This window comes from Dendronephthya gigantea, unplaced genomic scaffold, assembly GCF_004324835.1.
Source record: "Dendronephthya gigantea isolate DGI-Jeju-01 unplaced genomic scaffold, DenGig_1.0 000010F, whole genome shotgun sequence".
Taxonomy (NCBI): domain Eukaryota; kingdom Metazoa; phylum Cnidaria; class Anthozoa; order Malacalcyonacea; family Nephtheidae; genus Dendronephthya; species Dendronephthya gigantea.
In genome coordinates this window covers 1,081,035-1,107,617 of record NW_021163020.1, presented here as the reverse complement: position 1 = coordinate 1,107,617, position 26,583 = coordinate 1,081,035, and the positions used below count along the sequence as shown (strand labels likewise).

Genomic DNA, 26,583 nt, shown 5'->3' with positions numbered 1-26,583 from the left:
CACTGGAAACTAGTTGTTCAAATTGTGTTTCCTTACTCAGCCCTAGTAAACGTTGTAGTATGATTTTGGTTGAGCTTTGGCATCACAGCCAAACATAAACCAAAGGAACTGGATAATGGCCAATTTCGAATCAAAACAATTGATTGATAAGGCTAATTTCTAAGAGAACTATGCACTTGGCTGGGCTATATTGACAGGGTGTTGAGTTCGAGTGCCATGCATGTTGTCTGAGACGCTGAAACGCGCTAGGACCCACTAGGTGAAGTTGAAACGCTGTTTCAGAAAGCTGGTTTGAATCCCTTGCGCAGGAACTATGTGGAACTTTCTTATCTCGTCCTCTACAGAAGAGGACTGTGCAAAACTGAGATCTAGTCAAGGCATAAAAGCAGAAGAAAAAATACACGGCGTTTTCAGATGCGAAGCTGATCAGTTCCCGCACTGGTTCAATGCACGTAACTTCAGCTTATGAGCTGATATTAACTTATAAGCTGATATTAACTAAATATTCATCTTTTTCAGAAGCTTCTTATTTGAACTCGTTTGAACGCATCTTCGGGATAACTTCGTGCATATATATCAACAATAATAGGGCCCGATTGGTGGCACTGAAGCGAGGTCAAGTACTATGTTTTTCTTCTTGATGCGAGATAAATTTATAAACTGTTATATACATCCTTATGTATGATTTCTTTGTATTTATGCGCGGTAGGTTTTCGTACCTATTTTTCGAACTACAACAAGCTGTGTGTAGTATGAAATAATATGTACCCAGCTGGTGATGGTATCACAAACAATATTAAACCAGTATTTACAAGTACTTTTTTTAATTCTTGAGTCTTGACAACACAATTAAAGAGTCGTGTCTGAAGATTTTTGTTTTTCAGTTTGTCAGTTTTGTTCCTGGTATTTCATTATGTAAATTGTTTGTACATTTGGTTAAGTACAGTAGTTCTTCGTCTGTTGGTGGACCGTGAGCCGTCCATCTGACAAGGCCAGAATGATCCAACAAAATGGCATGCCCAACCAAGCTATTCTCAAAAAGCTTATCAACAATCTCGGATGCTCCATCGTAACAACACAAGAAGCGATCCTAAAATAACAAAACAAAAACACGAAATTGATTTTAGCAATAATGAAAACAATGTGTTGCCTAGTAAAATTAATGAACTAGGTAATACCTGGCGATCTAAAGGTATTTGTTTTTGTAGATTCGTGTTGATGAATAACCTCATCTTTCTAAACAACCAGTTGTCAATCAAGTTCACCTGTGGTGTAATTTAAAAAAAAACACTGCCAGACAACAAAGATATGTTTTGTAAAAACATTTAGTGTATCTTCCATCATATCTCTAGACTCAAAATCTGTTGGGAAAGATTGATACATCCGTTATGAATCGCCGGCTTTTGCCGTGTAGGTATATCTTCCCGCCTTTAGGATTAGACTTTCGCTTCAGCGGATAAACGTAATAATAACAAACCTATCCCTTATTAATCCAATTTTAATCCAATATTAACGAGGGAATGTGCGTACCTCGTAATAATTTGTGTTCCTGATAGTTTTAAAATTCTTCCAAAACGTGTTTCGATACATGTCGCAGGCTTTCTATTATGAGAACACATATTTCAGAACTTGTATAACTTATAAAGTCCAAACTAAGCTATATAATCACGTTTTGTTTAATTCTGATTTTTTTTTATTTACAATATTCAGTTGACCTGGCCATGTTGACGAGTCCACAGTAGAAGTAAGGTGACGCTACCCCGACAATCTTGAGGGAGAGTCACGGTTTGACCCGCCAGTGCCATTCCTTGAATTGATGGCAAAACTGTAGATTCCTAAAATTTTACTGGAAGTTTATGAGAATTTCTAGAAACGTATATATGCAATTAGATACGTGCAATTGCAATCACACTAGATAACACTAGATCTGTTTGTTGTACAATCGCACCTCCTTAGGAAATGGTTCACTCAATGCCAGATATCGTTTTCCACCTGTGGTCCTCACTTCTACAGTTGACAACCGTTTAAAAAAATGCATTTAATTTCCGGTGAACCATCTTGATTTGCTTTGATGAGTTGTCAGATGCTTTGTAATTATATTATTGAAATAAAAAAATGTTCAAACATTTAACAAATACCTTTATTAAACAAATACCTTTTAGATCGTTAATATAACCCTTTTTTAGTTCAGCTAAACTAAAAGATATTTTTACATAAATGTGAATGTTAGAAATTGTTACTCCATTGTCGCTAGATCTAGGATCTTATGGCTAGCTCAGTAATTAACTTACATTTTCTCCCGTTTTTCTTGTCGTTCTTTAGTTGTTCCGAAAATTTGCCTTATGGAGACATGGCTTGAAAATTTTTTAAAACCTTGAAAGATTTGATTATACCGAAAACAAGGGAGAATCATTTTACTAAATGTTTTCAAAACAATAATTCCATTTATGAATACGCGATCAGATGGTTAGCGGCCGATGTAAACAAATAGACGCTACGTCATGAAGAACTGATGCTTTGAAATGTGCTTTGAAATTGCTTAAAAAAAACTTTTTTCCGTTTTAAATGGAAGATGAAGCCATTGTTCGCTGTATGCGACACTGTAGCAATGATTACAATATATTTTATGTTAATTTTCCAGAGTTTTGTCCAATTTGCAAGGGTAAAATTAGAAATTCGTTCATGGCGTTGCCGCCATTTTGTGTTCCTTGTCCATTCAGTTCAAGCTCCCGGACGCCATATAGTATTGTAGTGAAGCCGACAGATGGTTGCTTTTTGAAGTGAGTATGATTTTATTCATTTTATTATGTATATACATGGTCCTATGTTTCATTCTCCAGTACCTAAATAACGGAAATGTCTATATTTGTTTTTGAAGGACGTATCAAAGTGGACATGACTTGCACATAGGCTTGACTTCCTCGAAAGGTTTGAAGTTAAACCAAACTGTTTCTGATTTTAAAATCATCCTTGATCGCTATTTATTTTTCGTTTACTTTCTTTTGCACCAGGCTTGGTTTATAACTATGATGAAGGTGGTGTCCACGTTGATAGCAATCTCAAATGGTCAATTTGTCTAGCTGTAAATATTTTAGAAATTTTAAAAGGTTGTTCCAGCATGATCCTAAAACACTGGGACGAGAGATTGTGTGAATATAGCAACAAATCAAAATGGACTTATGACAAGTATGATTTAGTTTGATTTGATCGTCGCTGCATGTATGAGAATATTTTTGTATGGTTTTGAGCGGTGTGAATCAGTTTAAATATATTATCAATTTTAGGTACAATCCAACACTAAACAATTGTTATGATTTCGTCCTGTCGTTTCTCCATGAAAGCTTTCCAGGATGTCAAGCGGATTTCGTGAACAAAGAAAACTTTTGCAAGGCATATATTCTACCGAGAACAACAAAGGCTGCACAGTATATTGATTTGTACAGAAAAGTGGTAGAAAACAGCTTTGTAGTGAGCACTGTAAACTGAGAACGAAACATGAACACGTCCAACAATGGCAACATATTGTTTCATCTTAAGAAAGTTTAACGTACTCCAAAGACAAAAATACAACGGGAGATGGAGAGGTTAATCATGGTTGCTCATTCAGTAAAATAAGAGTTTAAACCATACGATATATTTTAAACTTATTTATCCGTTCTCAGTCCAATGCTGTAAGCATAACTTCATGTAATGCAATTTTTCCTTGATATAAATCATATAATTTTTACAATTTCTCAACAAATTCGCGAATTGCACTACCTATAATATCAGGCGAGTCTTCTTGTAGAAAATGCAAACCCTTAGCCCTAATGGCGGTTGTGTTTGGCCATTGCAGGGCTATTTTCTTAATTGCCTTGCTGAAAAAACCAGGTTCCGCTTCAATGAATAATTTTGGCATTTTTGACGTTGCCATGAATTCTTGGTATTCGCTAGCAATCTTTAGCAAATCTTCAGGACCTTCACCTTCAACTGGAATCTCTCTTGGCCAAGTCAACGTTGGTCGTCGACTCTCTCCTTCTTCTTTGTACGGCATTTTGTATGCGTCCATTTCCTCTGGCGTTAAATCGCGCATAATACTATTTGGCAAGAGGCGCTCGACGAATAGATTCTTCTTCAAGATTATTTCTTCACCTGCATCGGAGCGAATTGCTTGAAAAATGTCTCTTGCAATTTCTGGCCAAGTGTCCCAAGACCTGATGGTACCAACCAAACTCTCCATATGAACTATGGCTTTGACCCTGGTTGGATTTCTTTGACACCAGTGAAAACCAAGACCAGAGCCCCAATCATGACACACAATGATTACTTTGTCTGGAAGATTGACCTGGCCAAACCAAGCTGACAAATATTTGTAGTGGTCAACAAACCTGTAAGAGCCATTCCCAGATTTCCCTGTGGTGTGATAATGTGAATATCATTATTCAACTTTGTCGACGTGGATAACTTATATACTTATATTATTTTTACTCAAATGGCCAAGGGGGATTTAAATTGCATTCTACTCACATCACCTCCCTCCCCTAACCCGCCACATCACTTGAAATGCTCATTTGCCTAGTCGTGTTGTTTGTTGTACCTGACTGTCCCATTCCGATGAGATCTGGAGCCAAGCAGCGTGCGATATCTACTGTATGAGGAATAATATTTCGCCAGAGATACGAAGATGTAGGATTTCCATGTAGAAACACAATAGTATTCTCAGAATGGTGATCCTCTGAGTCATAGTAGCTCATATATGAATCTAGCACATTTATCTTCTTGCACTGATCAAACCACTTAGGTCCTGTAATTAAATTTCGCGTTGAAATTAGGTGGCTTACGTTGGGTTTGACATGACGAGCAATTTTTAGAAGCCTGGTCGAAGCCATTTTGGAAGCGGAAGGACCTTGAGTGGTATGACTGGTATCCATGATTACCCATTATTATCCCAATAGACCGAATGAGTAAACATGGCGGACATATAATGCATATTCCATGGAGACATATTTTCGCTTATTTCTCAAACAAAATGTAAAATATCAAGCAGTTTTAGTTGCAATATGAGTGTAGGAAGTCTTATACCTGTACGATTTCTTACATTAACTGCACATCTCGTTATAACCATTGTGATATTTTGGTCAAAGGTGAGCAGTGAACATGGAGTGAAGCTTCCCAAACATACATTTACCTCTCATATATTAGTCGTGTTAATAGACATTTAATTACTCTTACTATTGTAGGATGCCAATCTTCTAGAGTGCCTACCATTATCATATTCCCAGAAGGAATATGATGACAAGGATACAACGTAAGCAAGCTGTAAACACGATTCTGTGCATAAACATCGCCACATTCCCCCTACATCAGTACATCTACACCCACTAAACAACCGTCAAGCTTTCGTCTAAAATGAGTATTTTATGTCCTTTAAGTTTGGTGATTGGTTTATCTTTAATGCTGGCCTTTCTTGGAATAGAATTGCTAAGTTTCCTTGGCGGAGTTTCAATGTTTAATGCTTCGGCTTCCATGTTTTGTATCCTTTTCTTATACAAATCCTATAGTCTACCTGAGAAAAGTAATTTGTAGTTGAGGCCTGAGGGATCTCATGAAATCTTTAACTGAAATACAGCAATTGCGGCCCATGGCATTGGCACCATTTCCTTGTCTTTTTTCATCTTTGATTCGTGGGATTGTGACAGATTTTGGTATATTTTTGGATTTTGCAGGTGATGTATAAGTTTTCATCTATCTTTGGACAGTATTTTAGTTCATACTCTTGTCATGCAATACTCAAGGACTATATATTATCATATATTTTGTCTAGTGCTTTTCCAGTATTAATTGAAATCATTGTGATGGTCGCTGTTTCCTAAAACGAGGAATGTGAAGTTTTAGTGATATTCAGTGTGCACGTATGTACACTTCCAAATACCGGTATGCAACTTGTGTGTGTGTGAATAAAACTGCTGTCGTCCCAGAACATATTTGATCATGGGAATATCTGTCTGTCATGTAAAGAATGAAGCCAGACCTAAGTTTCACTTGTATATATTGACAATATATAATTGTCGCTTAATAGCGATTTTTAAGAACTGGGCATACTGTATATAGGTTGTAAATAAACTAATTTACATGCAAATGATAAGTAGCACGCAACCATATATATGCCCAATGCTAAAGTGTCAGAACCGTATAATGTCTGGACTATAGATACGCCGTCTTTTGAGATAAATAATATGTTTTTCAATGCCAAAAAGACGCTACATTTCAACAATACTTCCATTTTCCGTTATTTGCAATAAAAAATTGACTTTAGTCTACATTTCTAGTGAGGTAAACAGTAATATGCATCGCATATTTGGATTGTTCTCAGGATTTGCATGATCAAAGTTGACGATGATTTGATGAACGTCGTTTCACTACTCGGTGTGATGGCGTGAGCATGTCATTTTTGGGCTCTATTGCGGGTAATAAAATGACGTATCGTCTGTTGACAGGTATCTTTGCCGACAGCAGGTACTTGTGTAGCATTAATATGCGCTTGCTTTGTCCTAAAGCGGAAAAAAACTTAATATTGTCTACTGTTGTGTGAAAAATGTATTCAAGTGCAGAATCGGATTTAACTAGTAACGCTTATCAGTGCAAAATCCAAGCTAAACAAGAATTGGAAGCAGAGGAGTTGTGTTAAATTACTAAATAAATTATTCGTTAAACAGACTGACGTTCTGAATGATTATCATACTACTTGGCTTTTGAAATCCTGTCGCGAATACCGTTGCCTCGATAAACGGATATAAATTTGGCAATATTCGCTGTACCATTGCTCAAGTTGGATTTTAATGGTGCAATCGTTCATTTCTAAACTGGACATTTGCCTTACGGCGAAAACTAATTGATTTGTTGTTTTTGTTTTGGAAAAAACTGTTATATCTTTGCTCAAAATATTGATCAATTCCTGAGTATATTCAGACACCCCTCGTCGGCTGAGGTGACGATTTGTGTGAAAACCCGCGTGTCAATAGAAGTAGAAATCCACTATCATTGATCCAGGGTACGTGTGGATAAGGAGTTTTGAACCGGCATATTTTGCAATAAAGTTTTAATCGAGTACTTGGTGATATTCAAAAGCTGATGATGAAGTACTTAAGATGGTAGCTAACATTTAATAGTGCGAAGATCCGCTCAAGCGTCATCTCCTGTTCTACTTGAATCCTAATGACGACAGAAACGACAACAAGTTCTTTGGAAATATACAATGATGATTGTAACACTGCAATTATTGTGGTTTTTGTTTTGTTTTCCTCATTTTCTATTATGATAAACCTGTTTACAGTTATCAGTATTGCAAGACATTGTGCCATCTCCGTGTGTACATTACTGGCTTGCTGCTTATCTGCAGTCGAGCTGTTGAATGCATTTGCATGTGGAGCAACAACTTTATACTCGTACTTAAAAACAAGCGATAGTTTTGAAAGCAGTTCAGTGCTTTGTAACTTTTGTGCTTGGGTGAATGTGGCGTTTCGTATCATGGCCACTTTAATAGTAACGTTTCTTGTTTTTGATCGATTACTTCTATCGCTTCGTCCTATGCTTTATGTCAAACAATGGAGCTCTTTCCGAACTCGATGGGTCGTACCATTATCGGTATTTGTCGTCGGTGCATTGCTTGCTTCGTTGCCTTTCGCCAACTCTTCGTACAGTATCTCGCCGGATGGTGGGAGATTTCATTGTTTGTTTGATTATACCGGATCATTTGCAATCTTCTATATTGTATTTCATTTTGTTCAATCGTTTGGTGGATTCGCAATCATCCCGTGGGTGGTATCGAGAGAAGACGGTGTGGACGCCCGTCTTAGTGTTCTCGTCGTAGGAGAAATGGTTGTTTGCAGAAAAGGAGATGATATAGTTAAAATTCGAGAGAGCTTAAAAATCAGTCGACTAGTTGGTGCTGTAGTGGTGTTATATCACGGATGCTCTGCGTTCTTTCCGGTAAGCAATGGATTGTTTACCTTTATGTACATACTAGATTAAGTTGAGTATAAAATAAAATATCATATTTATATCACAAGTAAAATACCGGCAGATATCTATATCATTGGCTAAACATCTATGTCTGCAAGTACACTGTATCAACAGAATAACTAAACCATATGGACAACATTAATAGTGATTCCTTTCTTTCTCTATAGATTATTCTATTATTGCGATTACTTCATGTTGATTATCCAGCGGTAGTTGGTCTAATAGCATTACAACTGCCTACGTACGGAGCTATGTTTCTACCTATTGTGTACGGCTTTACATGGAAACCGTATAGAAGAGCCTATTACGCTTCATTTTCTTGTCTATTTCCTCCTTTATCTAAACAAATGAAGACAAGAAGGATTCGGTCTATTTATAATCGTAAGTGTTACTCTAAATTTTCAGAGATTACATGGCCCGTTTGTTTTTGTACCCTACACTAGCGAAGAATGAGGAAAATGCTAGAGAAATACTGAATACATTCAAAAAGAGCGGGAAATAATGCATGAGTAAGAAAAGAGCGGGAAATATTGCAGGAGTGCAAAAAGAGCGGGAAATACTGCATGGGTGAGAAAATATTGCAGGAGTACAGAAAGAGCAGGAAATAGAGCGAAATGCAAAAAGAGCGGGAAATACTGAAGGAGTACAAGGAGCATTTCCCGCTCTTTTTGTACTCCTGCACCATTTCCCGCTCTTTTTGTACTCCTGCACCATTTCCCGCTCTTTTTGCACTCCTGTACCATTTCACGCTCTTTTTGCACTCCTGTAATATTTCCCGCTCTTTTAGCACTCCTGCAATATTTCACGCTCTTTTTGCACTCCTGTAATATTTCCCGCTCTTTTAGCACTCCTGCACCATTTCCCGCTCTTTCTGTACTCCTGCACCATTTCCCGCTCTTTTTGCACTCCTGTACCATTTCCCGCTCTTTTTGCACTCCTGTACCATTTCACGCTCTTTTTACACTCCTGCAATATTTCCCGCTCTTTTTGCACTCCTGCAATATTTCCCGCTCTTTCTGTACTCCTGCAATATTTCCCGCTCTTTTTGCACTCCTGTACCATTTCCCGCTCTTATTTAGTACTGAACGTACTTCTTTATTCTCAGCTCTGTTTCCCCTACAATTTTCCAATACTTCCTCAACATTTCAGTGTCTAAAGAATTTTCCTTGTTCAAACATTTCAGCTGCATTCCGTGAGACGAGAGAATATGATGCGAATAGTATCCTGCATACTCGAGGAGTGAGCTTACATCAAAGTACAAGTCAATTTGACATGAGTAGCACTGTACCATCAAGTTCTGCGCCGTCTGATCCCATAGAATTGGACCCCAGTCAGCTAACCACACATGCCGAACCCACCTCCTTCCGACGACGACCCGATCTCTTACCGAGGGCAAAATCTTTTCAAGAACAATATCGTTATACCCCAACAAAGTTTCAAAGCATTTTCGAAATAATCGATGCTTTGTCGGATCCACGTCGGAACGCAAATGACGAAACCTCGGATCTTTCCGACACGGAGGAATCCAGGATTGATAGCTTGGGTTCATCAGGACCATCTTCTCCAGTTCATCTGAACGAGGTATCTTTAAAAGTAGACGCAACTGATGTGTTCAGTGGGGTAAATTTCTCAGCCATAAATGTATCATCATGGCCAAACAGTACCAAGGTTATAAATAAATCAAGATTGCGTGCTGAACGCCCGGACTCTTTCAAAGGTTTTCATTTTAAAGAAAGTTATAAGGAACAAAACCGGAACGATACGCAAACTGATGGTCCAATTCGATTTACAGATTTAAAGAAGACGAGGCCTGATCCAAAAGCTCAGTCCGCTGTAGATGAGCGCCAAGTTAATGGTGAAAATAGGTTTTTAAGATACCTTGCAAACGAAAGTTATGTAAGCAATAAGGAGTAGTAACTTAGATATGGTTTTATAAAATACCATTCAAATTCTGTACATCATGTTCTCAGTATTAAATACAAATCAATGAATTGATTGCATATCGTGTTGCTTTTTCACTTCGCCTTTACCGCAAAAGGTAACCGAAGTTAGAGTCCTGGGTCTTCCTCCAATGGTCTGAGTACTCTTAGAGCTAAAAAGGAATCAAGGCGATGTTTTAGAACAAGTACGGTTTCCTAAAACAAACTACGCAACAACTGTATTATCTACGCGATGCAGCAGCCGGCTATAACGTGGCCAAAATCACTTCAATTCATGATCATCAAATCTTACCAGCGCATCGCGTCCTCCGATCCCAGGTCAGTGCGCCGTCCAAACAGAATAAGAAAACCTTTCCTGTATCGAGATAGCATCCTAACATAAAGTACTGGGTTAAGTACGGGAGCAATAAGACTGGACATGCCAACGATGGCTCCCATTTTACGATTGTATGCTGTGCTTTTTGAAACCAGGCCGTACAGGTTGTAGATCTGAAACAGATGAAAAACACAGCTATAGGTTATTTGGCACTTGGGAAAATGGGAATGTTATGTCACTGAGATACTTGCCGGCCAATTTCAAACCTACCAAAAATGGCAGCCATGTTACATAATACAGCAACACTACATATCCCATTACTCTGCACAGCTGCTTTGATTGTAGCATTCCCCGGGTCTCCGTTCGTCCCTTTTTATTCTCTTTCCGTCCACCATGAGCTGAGGATAACATTCGTTTCTGTCGTTGCCGAAAGCCTTTCGACGACAGAACCATGGCAAGATATGAGCCAAGGACAATAAAAAAATGAAGCATGCCAATCGTTTCCACAGCTACTCCAAATTCCAATCCAAATTGGTATGGTTGGTAGCGACAATTCACGTCTTTCTTTTCAGTTTGACTATTTTTAAAATGAAACGCAACTGCAGGGGTAGCTATCAATGCCGAGGATACCCAAGCGCCTAGGATTAGTTTTCGCGTCAGAGATAATGTCATTTGCGTGTAATATCTCAGTGGTTGAAAAAGCAAGACTGCTTTCTCAATGCTCATGAGCGAAACAGTGCTGAGTGAGGCAAATCTTAGGGCATAAGTTGACCAGACAAACGTGCCGCAAAGCCCTCGTGACCAGGGACTTATAATAAAATGCGCTTTGATGTTTAGCATCTGTAGCGGCAGCAACGCATTCGCAAAGTCCGAAGTCGCCAGAGACAAAATAAGCAAGTCTATGACTTTGATTTTCTTGTATTGGTGTACGGTTAGAAAGATCAGAACGTTTTCTGAGAGAATTATGAAGATTATCAGCTCGACTGTGAGACCAAACGGAACATTTACGTCGGGAATTTCAATGCTTTCCTCGGTGGCATTGCCGTTGAGACTTGAATTCTTTGGCATTTTCGATGACGGCTTCCAGATGTTTTCCTAGTTTTCCTGTAATTAGTACAGAGCTTATGATACACAACGTACATTCAATATTTACATGATATGAAATGATATATGATTTAATGAGACATGCTCGCATGGAAGAACGAAATACTTCAACGCGACGCTTGTTTAATATACCTCCAATTATCAGAAGAGAAGTGCTTAGGTGCCAACTATGAGTCAATGCCCTCAGTCAATATCGAACAATTTCGACTATCCACAATATGTAATATTTTCCAGCAACAGAATTATTATTAGTTATTTTTGACTACCCATGGATCGACAAATCGCCAGTAAATGACTCGGAATCAAAATCATTTTGACGGCTGTCACCAAAATTCAATGATTATGAATTATTCTGATGTATTATTTTGCACCTAATTGTCAGGAGTGTCTATTGGATATAGGCTATTGGATATAGGCACGGTTTTAGACGTATGAATATTTATAATGGCAATTTATGATCCGGGTCTGTACGAATTTCGTTTAAAAAGGTGACATGACTACAGGAAAACAAAACAAAATTAAAATATATACAAAAGACTATATTAATAGTGACTAGTGTTTTGAAAAATGATTTCACGTCAAGCATTTTTCACGAACAGTAATTATAAACGAATGTGCAGATGCGGCATCTGCTACCTTTCGCCCAGATCGTTGATTCATTTTTCAACGTAATACATATTAGTCAATATTATTTTCTGCACAGTTTTCGCCTGCAATTGTGTTCGGAAATTTTAATTTCAATAATACGTTTTTCTATCAAAGGAAGTGATTAAACTGATATTGTAGTTCCCAGACAAAGATGTAGGCGTCATACAGTCAAGATCTGAACAGACATGCAGAGCTCAAAGCCTCAAAGAGGGTAATTTTCCCCCCGCAAAAGGGCTTACAAAACGACTCGAAACCATGTTGAAATGGAAGATTTAGATACCCATGCAAGACTATAGAGTATATATTCTGTCTATGAGAGGAAACAGCCATTTAAATTGAGTAACGATATACGCAACTCTACTGTACTAGTTGTAATATAAGTTTAGGAAATTGAAGTCCAGACATGGCACATTCCTTCGGCACAGTTCTAATCTAAAGTTCTATAATGATAATCTATTAAATCTACAGCCACATTTTTTAGCCTTGCCCTTGGCCTAAACCACAATGTCATAAATGAATAAACATCCCAAATATTTTACCTTTTTTACTATTCGTGGGAGTTTTATCCGTTAGCTAAATGCATGAATCTGCGGAATCTTCTTCCCAGCAGCCTGAAATTTAGTCTGAAATTTCCAGACGATTTTGACTTTTGTAACGCAGCTGATTGATCAATTAAAATTCAAAAAGAGAAATACAATTGATTTTAACTCAACAATACTTAGTTGCGGGAATGATGGAACTCTCGGCTACCGTGAGTGGACACTGACCTTGTAAAGCATATACATGCAGCCGGTATTATTTATAGACCAGGGTTATACACAACATATAAAATCGTAATAAAACCATACAGTATCAAGTTGTCCGATACAACCGCTGTAGATCAACCTCGTTAAACTCCACCTCCGTTTTTCAGAGTTTTGATTCAACAATTGTCTATGATAGCTTGTCTTGATTGCACTTTGTAGCCTTTGACGTTTCAAAAACCTTTCTGAATGGCTGATCAAAATTACACAGCTGATAAGGTGTTTGCAGAAAATATCATCTCCAGATATATGCTCAGAATATTCAATAACCGCTTTATTGTTTCACCTGCCTTCAGAGCCCAGGAAAAAGATAACCCACGTTAAACCGACCCCATTTCGTCATTTTTCGGTAAAAAAGCTTTGTTCCATTCTATTCTGGGCTACATTTGCATGAATCTTTTTAGATTTTTTTAACATTGTTTCACTCAAGAAATTGAAAGATTGATAATGATATCAGCGCGTTGTAATTGAATGTTTGACTTATTTAATGTTTGTTCAGACTGAAGCCTAAAAAAAATGTAATCTCCTAAGCGCATGAACTCTACTGAGTATAGGTCACAGTACGGAGTCAGCACTTTTACTGGTGCAAAACGACATCTCGCGCTCGAGTGATGATGCAAAGGGTATGCTTTTGTTTACGCTTTGTTTGTCATCAGCGTTCGACACTGTAGACCACCGTATACTACTGCTTCAGAGGCTACATGATCGCTTTGGCATACAAGGCGTGGTTTATCGATGGTTTAAGTCTTATCTGGAGGAGAGAAGGCAGTTTGTATCTGTTGGAAAAGAGCGATCTACCAGTCGTCCCTTAACATGCGTCCGTTCTCGGGCCTCTGTACATGTTGTTCTCCCTCTACATGCATGGCACCATTAGGCAATATTGTGTGCACTCATGGGGTCTCTTTTCATCAATACGCGGAGATCTACTACACTTTTAATACATCTGATGTTGGCGATCTCAAGCACGCCAAACTTAAGTTGGAGGCCCAAATTGTACCCGGCGAATCGAGTGGCTATACTAAACACAAAACTTAACAAAACATTTTAGCAAACTAAGCCGTTCAGCATTTATATTGAGTTTCCTTTCGAGAATGATGACTATTTCGACGTTAAAAACCAACAAGGATTGTTTCAAAACACTAAAAGAATATCAAAACACTAAAATTTCTCGCTAAAAACAGTTAAAAAACGTTTAGGCGTTTAAATCTTGACATTTCCAATCGTGTGCCTTAGTTAATCGTTTTCTGTGCATATGCTTGTTAGGGACCGCCCCCTGAGACCAGGAAAAGCTTAAATACGTTAAATTTATCTTCGCTCTCAGGGCTAGCCACTGTAGCTGATTCGTCTATGACGCTAGGCTTGTGGCGATGCATACTCTGTTTCTCACTGAGACGTAACGGTTAGGTGCACATACATCATGGTCTGGGGGCCGTAGTGCATCTCCCCCTTAGACGGCCGTTAAGATGTGAGTTATGGGGGGGAGTTCTTCCTATAGCAACCGCCTTGCACCTTTCGTAGTTGTAACTATGCTGAATATTGCAGCCGGTTGTATAACCAGGTTAGATTGTGGCATAGGCTGGATGATCTCTTTTGGGTGTTTTTCCCAATTTTTTTTTTTGGACGCTTTCCCAATTTTTCTTTCACATACAAAAAAATACTGGTATTAAACATATATGGAACGGATAGGATTTGAAAAAAAATTTATATCGACTAAAAACCACTTTAGTTAACCCCTGAATACTCTCCCCAGTCTCTGCACGGTATAGGCAATGAATTCAACAATAGCAGAGATCATTCATAAATATAAAACATTTATTATCAGCATTTTCATCAACCTTACAGCAGTAAAACAGCAATAAAACATTCAGACAGTCAACTTTGTAGCACTCTAGCTCATGTGGTATGCGCATTATTCTTCATGAACTGCGTCAGCCGCTGAATTCCTGGTGAAGAGAAGTGTCCATTTAGGTGGCGTCATTTAATTGCCTCGAGAATGATTCGTCATGATGGTTACTGGTTGTAATCATATTATGCATATGTACGACTAAAAATGGCTGGAAATCATTTCATATTATTTTTGCTGTTGTTTTTTAACAAGAAGCTGTCTTGCACCATCACAACTAAACATGAAGCAGGTAAAATTGCAATGGTTTTCTTTTGTCCCTATTTCTTTGTACGACTATAGGATATATTACTGATAAAAGTCTTTAAAAGTTTCTCTACTCATGCTCTGCTATCTTTCCGTGCAGTGTCGATGGTGTGGAATAATGTGGGCACGGGATGTTTCGAGTATGATTTTTACAAACTGATCTTAGCAGAAAACAAAGAAGCTTGCTTGCAAAGTTGCATGGAAGATGTGAAATGCGCCTTCGTGGCATGGCGAAGAAAAAAACGGAAATGTGCATTATGTACTGACGGCTACTTACGCAAAACAAGCTGCGCTTACCATGTTCAGCTTATTGCTAAAGGTACGAGTTTATTATTAATAGCCTATATCTTCATTTGCAAAACGGTAGCTACGTGAGAGTATCTAATTTTCCGATGATTGGGAGTGAGTGCACGTGAGCGGATATCTCACGTCAACTTTTCCACCTCAGATGTCAATGAATGTGCCGTAAAGCAAGATAATTGTGAAGAGAATTCTGTCTGCATAAACACACCTGGAAGCTTCAAGTGCCGTTGTAAAACTGGGTATTACAAAGAATCTGGCCATTGCGTTGAAGGTAGCAAATATGAAAGATTTCAACGGCCATGTTGATGTTCACAGATGTTATTGCCAAGTCGATTAAACCATGAAAGCCCTAATTTTATAGTCTTTTGCTGTCTTCTAGTTCCATATGTCGAATGGATTAGTCGCAAAGACAGTTGTCTTGAGGTAACTTCCTATTTTGCAATCATCGAAACACTCAACGCAGATAAATGTAAACTAAAATGCCAAACAAGCGATTATTGCATGATGGTGCAGTACCAAACTCATGACAAGAAATGCAAAATGGCAAAACATCGCAAATTCAGACCAATTCCGGGGCCGTCCTGTAAGTCGAGGACTGATATTTTTGTGAAAGGTAAATAGACTCTGTTTTTGGTTAATTTACTGTGTAGTATGAGTGTGTTCTTGCTACTGCCAGTTGTTTTGCCTTTGCAGCCATTATTGAATGTGATAACATAGATAAGCTATGTCCGAGGCACGCATATTGTCACTCAAAAGAAGGCAATCGCAAGTGTCGATGTCGCTTCGGGTACAAAGGAAACGGGAAGATCTGTTATGGTATGACAACTCGTATATACATATGCCTGACAGTGTTGTGTATAAAAAAGTGCGTGTAAAAAAAGGAGAACTGCAACGTGCTATAAACTCAGTGTGCATGATCAACACGTTCTCGTTAATCAATCACGGTAAGGAACGCTACTCTTGTGTACTTTTTGAAGACGTAGACGAGTGTGCTACCTATGAAAACCTCTGTGGCCAGCATGCTAGATGTCGCAACATTATTGGCAGTTATAAGTGTGTTTGTCTGGAAGGCTACCATGGAGACGGGCAAATTTGCAGAAAAGGTAATATCACACTTGTGTTCTGGAGACTTAACCAAACCAACACCATTTAGCTTCAGGACACTTGAGAGAGAAAAGTTAGCCTGTGGCATAGAGAGGGAAAACTTTGTGTCGCCTGCATTTCAATCTTTGTCAATACCTTCCCTATAAACTGCTATAAACCATTGGACTATATTGTCCTATAGCGTTTGTGGACAAATAATGCTTTGCTTCTACCATATTTCATTTCTTTTCCAGACTCGATTAAGAACAAGGAAGTTGCAAATCTCGACAAGAATGACAAGGGCGTATTCCACACAATAATTAATCTTTTCAACGAATCAGGATCACATCGCATTGTTGGCTGTAGTCAAATGATTGCTATAGTTGTATTACTTTTATGCTTGTATACTGTCTAAAGACCAAAGTGACTAAGCCTTGTAATTTGTGGTATTAAAAAAGCTATATATGGTCACAAATATTCAAAGTCTGCCTAATTACTACAAGATATGGTCAATGATACGTCATGTTTATGATCAGCTACTAGCTGAAAGGCATTTAGCTGAAAACAGTTGACCGAATTTTATTTCAGATCATTTTTGAGAACGTCTGTGCCATCCATCGAGGTTGGTTGTTGCCGCATGCGCTATTTCATAATTCTAATTAATTACGTATGCCCAATTTTAATGTCGTAACACTTGCTCGGATAGAACTTTCAATTTAAACGACTGCGGCAGGTTGCCTCACTATGGTTGGCTATCCGAGAATGACCAAAACAAGTCTCGTATTTTTCCTGTGCTGCATCGCGCTCTGTTCGTTGATAGCGACAAGCTTCGCAGGTAAGCAACATTCGAATATTTACATTTTTAAGAATACTTTTATTTCTCTTTGTTTTCTCCCTCTTAGCCTACACGTTCACATGGAAAAGATTTCGGCCAGCTTGTTATAAAATGGCTTCCTATCAGAAAACTTCGGTAAAATCTCTTTCTGAATGTCGGCGTATTTGCGCCGAGGACGACAGGTGTATTCAGGCAAATTACGTCTCGCGAGTTTGCAAGTTAGCTTCCAAAGCCAAGTATTCCCTCTTAAAAAAACGATGCAAAAAATGGAGACTTAGTATTCTTATAAGAAAAGGTAAGCAGTTTGCTTTTTATTCTCCATCACGGACTCCCAAACTTTACATCAAGTTCATTATTTTCACCGATATTCCGGCCATTTTCACCGATATTCTGATCTCTGTCTAACCACTGGAAACATACCAATAGGAAGCAAATATTATACGTATATAACCACCAATTCATTATTTTATCTATGACAGGAAGACCCACATTGTCGCCTTCCTCCCCCCCCCCCCTTTACCATTTTAGATGATAATTGCGTTGGTTTTAATCATTTAACAACAGTTGATATCAGGAAGTTTCGGAAAACGACGAAGGCACCAAAGACAGCCAAACAGACGACAACCACATCACCACCGTCAACAACTGAAACTGCTCTACCAACTACTGGTTTGTATTTACACAACTTCTGCTGATGCAACAACTATTAACCTCCATTCACATCTCGAGTTAAAGAAGTCCAGATAACTCGAGGTAGTTTGATAGCCGATGCAAAAACATCGAAAACAGCTTTTAACAATATTCACACTACACATCCTTAGGATCCAATCAGACATTTTCACTTATCTCTGTGTAAAAGTAAGCATTACGTGGTATTCTAGTTTCAATAACCCATGACAATACGCTCTACAAATTTTTAGCCCCAAAGATTGTCGAACATCCAGGCAGATGCATGTCTATCTCTCATTATCGTCAGTACAAGACCAAGTATGATCATCATTGTAAAAACTCCTGTAAAGAAGATCCGAAGTGTCTACTGGCACTTTATCGTGCAGATCAAGGCACCTGTTATCTTGGAACAGGATTGAAAAAGAAAAAGTCTCTTCGCATGAAAAAATGTGCTGATTCGAACGTTTTTGAAAAGTTAGGTGAGCTGAAGTAACATGAGTTACTGCTATTCTCAGTTATCCAAGAGAGTACCTTAATCTTTTATCAAGTTTTTTTTGCATATTCGAGAAGCTTAAGTGGCATTTTTCTTCTTACATGACCATCTTTTTCATTTCTAGTGGATGCTAATGGCACGGGCCACTCAACACCAACGTCAACGTAGAAATCATTAGCGCCGAAAAGAATAATCCTTGATGTAGTCAATTCTTCTCTTTAAATCAAACACTTCTTTCTTTTTTCGCTGTTTTAATCACAAACGGCGTTTATTCTTAGATCCTTATGCGGAGGTACAATTGTAACAGAAATGCTTTGCATGCAAAAAAGCTGTAATAATAAAATAAACTTCAGAACGGCCTACTTATTTAAACGTGTGTGATTATTGGACTATGGTTTGAGCTATACATTCAAACTATATTATCTCAACAATTCTTTTTTGCCAGAATCAAATCGATGCACTCTAATCACTCTAGTCACTCTAGTTCGAGGATTATCCTAACAGATCCCGCAAAAATCCATTCTGTGGAATTATCGAGTTCATTTTGTAGACATTGGATGAATGTACAATGTTTTCTAAACCAGAGTTTAATTGGTTGCGACAGGATCGGGATGTTTCAACTATCTATAGCTACTACTGCTTATAAATAATTGAATGAAGACATTTATGAATGTGTGGGGAAGTCTCGGAATCACATTGTATATCTCACTCTTGTCAAGCGATTGCTATTCTATTACTTAGCCTGTCGAAAACTGAGCGTTGAAAGCTTCATGCTGTCTGTAGCAAAGCTATAGAGATCTAGCTGAATACGTTGAGGTCTTTCCCATTCATCTGAGAACAGTAGACCCTACTCGGATCCAAGCTCGTTTCCAGGCTATTCGTTAATTCACATCATTCGAGGGAGGTTTGAGCATGCGCTATTATAATTCTAATTAATTACGTATGCCCAATTTTAATGTCGTAAAAGTTGCTCTGTTGACGTTTTCAATTTAAACGACTGCGGCAGGTTGCCTCATAATTCATGCATGGGCATCAAAGAATGACTAAAACAAGTTTCGTATTTTTCCTGTGCTGCATCGCGCTCTGTTCGTTGATAGGACCAAGCTTCGCAGGTAAGCAACATTTGAAAGTTAACGGCTTTTTATCGTCCTGACTCCTGGGACTGAAATATTATTCATTTTTTGTGGGGTTTTTTAGCTTACAGAATCACCTGGAAAACGATTGTAACCGGATGTTATTTCGTGATCGGCTATGGCACAACTGAGGTGGAAAACATTTCGCAATGCCAGAGTAATTGTGCCAAGGACGCAAAGTGTGTTCAGATCAGTTACGTCTCGCCATATTGCAATTTGGTTAAATCAACCAAGTATCGGAAGGTAGATAGCCGATTATATTGCCGCGATCGAAGATTCCCTACCATTGTTAGAAAAGGTAAGGAGTTTTGCGTCTTTTATTCTTCATCACGGACCTCCAAACACTGCATAAAATTCATTATTTTCAGCGATATTTCGACCACTACAAAATGATAAAGGCAAAAGAATTTAGCTGACCATAGTTTAGAGTAACTAAAACTTTTCTTTGTTTAGCCACTATACTGACGAGGATATATGATATAGGCCTGGAACGTCAAGATTATGCTCTTTCAATTCATGTAGTTTGCCAAGCCGCTGTAGTGGGCATAATTCAACTTAGTAGTTCTAACACGTACTTCTTTTTGATCATTGTTTCCGCAGTGAGAGTCAAGATCCCTTCCGCAGTTTCGACGCCTGCAATCACTGGTAGGATTTGCGTTTCATTTGTTCGTTGTTCCACTTCGTTGTTCCACTGCATGGTGCGTGTCGGCAGAAGGTCGCCGAGAAAAACTAGACCGATATAAATAAAATATTGTGGCAATAATAAGTCGATTGGTCTATCCTTAAATTGATATTTATATAACAGCTGGATGCAAGACCCTCTTGTAACCTTTGTTCGGTATCCTAGTTTCGATAACCGGCAACGATGCGTTCTACCAATTTTTAGATCCAAATATTGTCGAACATCGTGGCAAATGCTTGTCTATCCCTCACTATCGTCAGTACAAGACCAAGCATGACTACCATTGTAAAAATGCCTGCGAAGAAGATCCCAAATGCTTACTGGCAATTTATAATGCAGACAAACAAACGTGTTACCTTGGTTCGCATAAGCAACACATTCATCGCATGAAGAAATGTGCTGAACGGAACAGAGTTTTTGAAAAGTTTGGTATGCCAAGTTGCTGTTACGCTGCATGTAACTTAGCCAGATCAGGACAGAGTACCTGAATTGTATACCATTTTTTTTCGCATATACGACAACCTTAGTGGTGTTTTCCTTGCATGACCATCTTTTTCGTTTCGACACAGGCCGTGGCCATCATGACAAGATCAGAGCGATAAACCAGGATTCCGGATGTGGTCAAGTCTTCTCTTCAAAGCATACACTCCTTGCCTCTCTCGTTGTTTTCATCCTGAGCGGCGTCAGTTATTCTTAAATCATTATGTCAAGGACAAGGTTCTTCTGTAGCAAATGGAAACTCCATGTATATATAAGCTGTAGACTCAAGCGGTTTTATTTAAACCCACATGTTCATTATAGATAGTGATAAAAGCTACACATTCAATAAATTTCATCGCAAAGCAATGCATTTTTTTTTTACGCCGGCAGACTTTGCCATGGTGGAATACGCCATTTTCCGGCGGACTCGACCATAGTCAAATACGCCATTTTCCGGCGGACTCGACCATGGTCGAATACGCCATTTTCCGGCAGACTCGACCATGGTCGAATTCGCCATTTTCCGGCAGACTCGACCATGGTCGAATACGCCATTTTCCAGCAGACTCGACCATGGTCGAATACGCCATTTTCCGGCAGACTCGACCATGGTCGAATACGCCATTTTCCGGCAGACTCGACCATGGTCAAATACGCCATTTTCCGGCGGACTCGACCATGGTCGAACACGCCATTTTCCGGCAGACTCGACCATGGTCGAATACGCCATTTTCCGGCAGACTCGACCATGGTCAAATACGCCATTTTCCGGCAGACTCGACCATGGTCGAATTCGCCATTTTCCGGCAGACTCGACCATGGTCAAATATGCCATTTTCCGGCAGACTCGACCATGGTCGAATACGCCATTTTCCGGCGGACTCGACCATGGTCGAATACGCCATTTTCCGGCGAACTCGACCATGGTCAAATATGCCATTTTTCGGCAGACTCGACCATGGTCAAATACGCCATTTTTCGGCAGACTCGACCATGGTCGAATTCGCCATTTTCCGGCAGACTCGACCATGGTCGAATACCCATTTTTCGGTGGACTCGACCATGGTCAAATATGCCATTTTCCGGCAGACTCGACCATGGTCGAATACGCCATTTTCCGGCGGACTCGACCATGGTCGAATACGCCATTTTCCGGCAGACTCGACCATGGTCGAATTCGCCATTTTCCGGCAGACTCGACCATGGTCGAATACGCCATTTTCCGGCAGACTCGACCATGGTCAAATACGCCATTTTCCGGCGGACTCGACCATGGTCGAACACGCCATTTTCCGGCAGACTCGACCATGGTCGAATACGCCATTTTCCGGCAGACTCGACCATGGTCAAATACGCCATTTTCCGGCAGACTCGACCATGGTCGAATTCGCCATTTTCCGGCAGACTCGACCATGGTCAAATATGCCATTTTCCGGCAGACTCGACCATGGTCGAATACGCCATTTTCCGGCGGACTCGACCATGGTCGAATACGCCATTTTCCGGCGAACTCGACCATGGTCAAATATGCCATTTTTCGGCAGACTCGACCATGGTCAAATACGCCATTTTTCGGCAGACTCGACCATGGTCGAATTCGCCATTTTCCGGCAGACTCGACCATGGTCGAATACCCATTTTTCGGTGGACTCGACCATGGTCAAATATGCCATTTTCCGGCAGACTCGACCATGGTCGAATACGCCATTTTTCGGCGGACTCGACCATGGTCAAATACACCATTTTCCGGCAGACTCGACTCGAATATTTCGAAGCAGTTGCTTTGCTAGAATTCACTACAACATGTTGCTTTATGGATAGTTTACTGCTGGATATCAGAGAATTCATTCCTGATATTTCGAGTCGGGTTTGCGCATGCCCTGACAAAGTTCTGATTGATTACGTCTGCTAATTCTTATCAAAACTCGCTGCGTTAAAGAAAGTTGCAAAATGCCGTGATTATAATTTAAGGATAAGAAAGAATGATTAAAACAAGTTTCATATTTTTCCTGTGCTGCGTCGCGCTCTCTTCGTTGATAACGACAAGCTTCGCAGGTAAGCAAAATTTAAAAGTTTACACTTTTATCGTCCTGGGGCCGGTTGTATCAAGCCCGTTTAGCTTAAGCGGTGGATAAGTCAAAATTAAATAACACTCTTACATCTCTCTTGAATGAGTCACCTTGAATATTATTTACTGAATATGTAGTTGTAAACAGTATCTTTGTATTAAGGTTAAAAACATTTAGTTTGCTTCTTGAATAAAACGATAGACTTGCTTTCTATTTTGAACTTAACCACCGTTTAAGCTAAACGGGCTTGATACAACCGGCCCCTGGGAGGAATAGTAATGTTTGTTTTGTTTCTTCTTCGTTTTAGCCTACAGTATCACCTGGAAAAATATGGGAACCGGGTGTTATTTCGTGATCGGCTATGGCACAACTGAGGTGGAAAACATTTCGCAATGCCAGAGTAATTGTGCCAAGGACAGAAAGTGTGTCCAGCTCAGTTACGTCGCGCCATATTGCAATTTGGTTAAATCAACCAGGTATCGGAAGGTAAATAGCCGATTATATTGCCGCGATAGAAGATTCCCTACTATTGTTAGAAAAGGTAAGGAGTTTTGCGTTTTCTAATTTTCATCACGGGCATATTTATCAGTCCATTTATTTGGCATTTTCACGTCGTCTTTTGCGTTCTAGTCTTATCTGTCCCATCATCTGCCTATGTATAGCTACTTCTAACACGCTTCTGATCACCATTTGCACAGTGAAAGTCAAGATTACTACGACTTCTCCGCCTACAAAGGCGCCGACGACACGTCCACTTGCAGGTGAGTAACAACCATAAACATAAAGACTATTTCACTGACACAAGTGTTTATCCTTTTTGGGGGGATTTTCATATCCTACGAGTCGGATTTGCGCATGCGCTGGCGAAATTCTGATTGATTACGTGTGCTTAATTTTGCACAATGTTGCAACGCTTCACTTGCTGCGGTAAAAACGAAAAATGACGAAGACAAAAATTTTCATATTTTTCCTCCACTGTGCCGTGCTCTTTTCATGGATAGCAACAAGCTACGCAGGTTAGCAAAACCAAAATATTACATTTTTGACGTCTAGAATTAGAAAAATAGTCATCGCTTCTGTTGATAGCAGTGGCGTAGACGACTTGACGTTTTAATTTCGCTATGCAAATTTCACGTTTTGTAATGATTCATATAGGATTGCTCTGCATATATAGGTGAGGTTTCAATATACTTATTTTTTTTTTTGATAGTGGCTTTGTTTCTTTTTGTTTTTTATCTTAGCTGACACTTTCAGCTGGAGAAGATTTGGACCAAAATGTTATTTCGTCACATCCTATCAGGTGACCAGAGCTGGATCAGTCTTAGAATGCCAGCGTAACTGCCGCAAGGACAGGAGATGTGCGCTGGCTCGTTTCCTAAAGCCACTTTGTAATTTGGCTTCTTCAACCGACGTTAAGACTGAAAAGTGTACAAAAAAGAGTTATCTTATCATAAGAGGTAAGAAGTTTTACTTCTTTTATACTTCATCATGATTTTCAATGCATTATGCGTCAGTATTTTCAGGTATATTCTAACCACTTCACGTAATTCAAGTAATTTAGTAGACCGTAGTTTATACGAAATAAAGCGTTATTCTTATCGTTGTTCTAACGTGTACTTCTTTCTGATCATTCTTCGCGCAGTTACAACAAAAACTACCTCAAAACCTACCACAACATTGGTTACAACGACACCGTCAACACCTGCAATCACTAGTAAGGTTTACGCTTCATTTGTTCCTTGTTCGCAGAAGTTTGTGTCGGCAGAAGGTGGCCAAGGAAAACTAGAGCGATATATAACTAAAAAATAGTGGCAATAATAAGTCTATTGGTGTATCCTGAAATTGATATTTATATAACAGCTGGTTTTGGATAGTTTTTTTCCAAATATGAGCCTGGTTACCCAAGACTAAACCAAGCATATGATCACGCTATTGTTTGGATGCATGACTTCACCACTCAATTATGCGGAATCCACCAGCGGTGAATAGCGTTATGCAGCTTTCGTACAACCGAACCCTGGTTGTAAAGTATCCATTGAATGATAAAATGCGCGTCTTTTGTTTAGGGCCTCCTGCAAAGTGGATTAAATACGAGAATTGTTATGGATTGGTATCGTGGCTAGATGCATTTGCTGTAACGAACCTAGCTGAATGTCAAAGCAGATGTCACAAAAACGAAAAATGCTTTGCACTTGAGTACAGAAAGGACAGCGAAGATCGAGGCTTTTGCAAGCTTTCAAACCAGTGGCGTTTCAAAAAGATCTCACAGTGTAACACACGGACCAGTATATACACGATTGGTTAGTTTGTTTAAGAGTGTGTATTAATTTTATTCCGTCCAGTTACCCATATCGTTCTCAGTGGTGTCAAAATTCTTTTTGTATCATGTTAATATGTAACAGATTCGCCATCAAACATTCTGAGTTCATTCAATTTAGATGTAAACGAGTGCCCAATAGATGGTGAAGTTTGTCTAGAGAATTCATTTTGCAAAAACATACGAAACGGGTTCCAATGTACTTGTTTAACTGGCTACCATAAAGAATCAGATGGGAGACTCTGCGTGAAAGGTTGGTGTCCACTTTCAAACAAGTAGACACGCCAATCATTTCAGCGGCCGGATGATTATATAGTGTTCTAAAACTAGAATGATAAGAGCGTTATAATAATAGTTTTTACTATTGGTTTAGATGTCAACGAATGCTTAGAGTCAAAAGATTCTTGTGATAAGAACGCTGCTTGCATTGACACGTTAAAGAGTTACAAATGTTACTGCAGAATTGGTTACCATAAAAGTTCTGGGAATAAATGCATTAAAGGTAATTCAAAATTCTCTGACCGCAACTCCACCCAGACATCTGCAGGTGGAAGATGAAAGAACGTGTCATCCGGATAATTCTTTGAAAGGTTTTTAAAGTAATTCACGCCTTCTTTCAGGATTTCGTCGGCCAACGAACAGACACATGAGGGAAGGTAACGTAGCAATTTTTTCTTTACTCCAGCGAACAGGAATTTGTTTGAACAACTCGAACTAAGTTGGTTGAATTTGGCTGCATGCGTATAATTCCCGATATCGTGTGGCCGAATTTCACGTCCACCTGTTAATTTGTACTTGATAGTTGTAGTTTAATAATTTGAAATTAACAGTGTTAGATAAATTGAATGTTGGATGTGTAAAGGACAACCAGCTATGTTCGAAGGATTCTGTATGTGTTGGAACAGAAGAAAACGTGAAGTTTCAATGTGAATGCGTCAAAGGTTACAGAAAAAACAACCATACAAAGGCATGCGAAGGTTTGTATTAAATCTCTTCATTGGTTCTTTTAGTCAACTAGTTCCCAGTCATCAACATTTATAACACTATGTCCCTCATTTCTGTGTACTGTCTTCATTACCAGCAGCATCATCCTCAAGTTAACTAGCTACCACAATCTGTTTTACCCCGTTAAAGTCCTACGTTAAAGAAATATAATTCACATTATCGTATTTGTAGATATCGATGAATGTGCAACGTTTCCCAAATCAGAGCTTGGCTGTAACTCAGTATTGAAATGTTTTAACACGATTGGTAGCTATTATTGCGCATGCACGTCTGGTTTCAAAAGCATTAATGGAAAATGCGAGGGTAAGATTTAGTTTAATACTGGTTAATTCCAATAACCAAGTGCTATGGGTTGTATGAGCAATAGTATTATTCCATCCTTTATACTACTTTCTTTATATCTTAGACATTGATGAGTGCCTCCAAGGTTTATGCGGAGAGAATATGATTTGTCAAAACAATCCCGGCAATTATTCCTGCTCTTGTGGCAAAGGATACCGGGAGGAATTGTTCTGGTGCAATGGTATGCTTAGAGTTGTAAATCTGCAGGAAA

General features: G+C 39.1%; 6 protein-coding genes across 8 annotated transcripts; 3 read left to right on the top strand and 3 right to left on the bottom strand.

Annotated features, from left to right (window-relative positions):
• Window positions 1–694: 694 nt before the first annotated feature.
• LOC114518337 lies at window positions 695–2,437 on the bottom strand. 2 transcript variants are annotated; one of them, XM_028538313.1, is made up of 7 exons: window positions 2,292–2,437; window positions 2,156–2,196; window positions 1,949–2,007; window positions 1,716–1,835; window positions 1,531–1,602; window positions 1,179–1,265; window positions 695–1,090 (listed from the first exon to the last, which is right to left on the bottom strand). In XM_028538313.1, the coding sequence occupies exons 1-7, from the start codon at window positions 2,411–2,413 to the stop codon at window positions 881–883; spliced, it is 711 nt and encodes a 236-aa protein (XP_028394114.1). In that variant the 5' UTR covers window positions 2,414–2,437; the 3' UTR covers window positions 695–880. The 2 variants fall into 2 exon arrangements, with proteins under 2 accessions (XP_028394114.1, XP_028394115.1); XM_028538314.1 differs by lacking the exon at window positions 1,179–1,265.
• Window positions 1,389–3,512, top strand: LOC114518339 (MKRN2 opposite strand protein-like). Of its 2 annotated transcripts, XM_028538316.1 has the most exons (5): window positions 1,389–1,410; window positions 2,642–2,780; window positions 2,879–2,928; window positions 3,012–3,186; window positions 3,285–3,512. In XM_028538316.1, the coding sequence occupies exons 2-5, from the start codon at window positions 2,683–2,685 to the stop codon at window positions 3,484–3,486; spliced, it is 525 nt and encodes a 174-aa protein (XP_028394117.1). In that variant the 5' UTR covers window positions 1,389–1,410; window positions 2,642–2,682; the 3' UTR covers window positions 3,487–3,512. The 2 variants fall into 2 exon arrangements, with proteins under 2 accessions (XP_028394117.1, XP_028394116.1); XM_028538315.1 differs by lacking the exon at window positions 1,389–1,410 and having other exon boundaries at window positions 2,533–2,780.
• A 193-nt stretch (window positions 3,513–3,705) lies between these two features.
• Window positions 3,706–4,870, bottom strand: LOC114518336 (coelenterazine h 2-monooxygenase-like). The gene is made up of 2 exons (XM_028538312.1): window positions 4,577–4,870; window positions 3,706–4,392 (listed from the first exon to the last, which is right to left on the bottom strand). The coding sequence occupies exons 1-2, from the start codon at window positions 4,866–4,868 to the stop codon at window positions 3,725–3,727; spliced, it is 960 nt and encodes a 319-aa protein (XP_028394113.1). The 5' UTR covers window positions 4,869–4,870; the 3' UTR covers window positions 3,706–3,724.
• Window positions 4,871–4,944: 74 nt separating this feature from the next.
• On the top strand, window positions 4,945–6,696 carry LOC114518356 (transmembrane protein 107-like). The gene is made up of 5 exons (XM_028538335.1): window positions 4,945–5,123; window positions 5,220–5,287; window positions 5,412–5,512; window positions 5,609–5,705; window positions 5,804–6,696. Exons 1-5 carry the CDS (start codon window positions 5,040–5,042, stop codon window positions 5,850–5,852), a joined length of 399 nt encoding a protein of 132 aa, XP_028394136.1. The 5' UTR covers window positions 4,945–5,039; the 3' UTR covers window positions 5,853–6,696.
• A 98-nt stretch (window positions 6,697–6,794) lies between these two features.
• LOC114518355 lies at window positions 6,795–9,990 on the top strand. Its single transcript, XM_028538334.1, has 3 exons — window positions 6,795–7,968; window positions 8,169–8,382; window positions 9,185–9,990. The coding sequence occupies exons 1-3, from the start codon at window positions 7,195–7,197 to the stop codon at window positions 9,913–9,915; spliced, it is 1,719 nt and encodes a 572-aa protein (XP_028394135.1). The 5' UTR covers window positions 6,795–7,194; the 3' UTR covers window positions 9,916–9,990.
• On the bottom strand, window positions 9,967–11,325 carry LOC114517935 (5-hydroxytryptamine receptor 2A-like). The gene is made up of 3 exons (XM_028537788.1): window positions 10,528–11,325; window positions 10,234–10,430; window positions 9,967–10,093 (listed from the first exon to the last, which is right to left on the bottom strand). The coding sequence occupies exons 1-3, from the start codon at window positions 11,323–11,325 to the stop codon at window positions 9,985–9,987; spliced, it is 1,104 nt and encodes a 367-aa protein (XP_028393589.1). The 3' UTR covers window positions 9,967–9,984.
• Window positions 11,326–26,583: the final 15,258 nt, after the last annotated feature.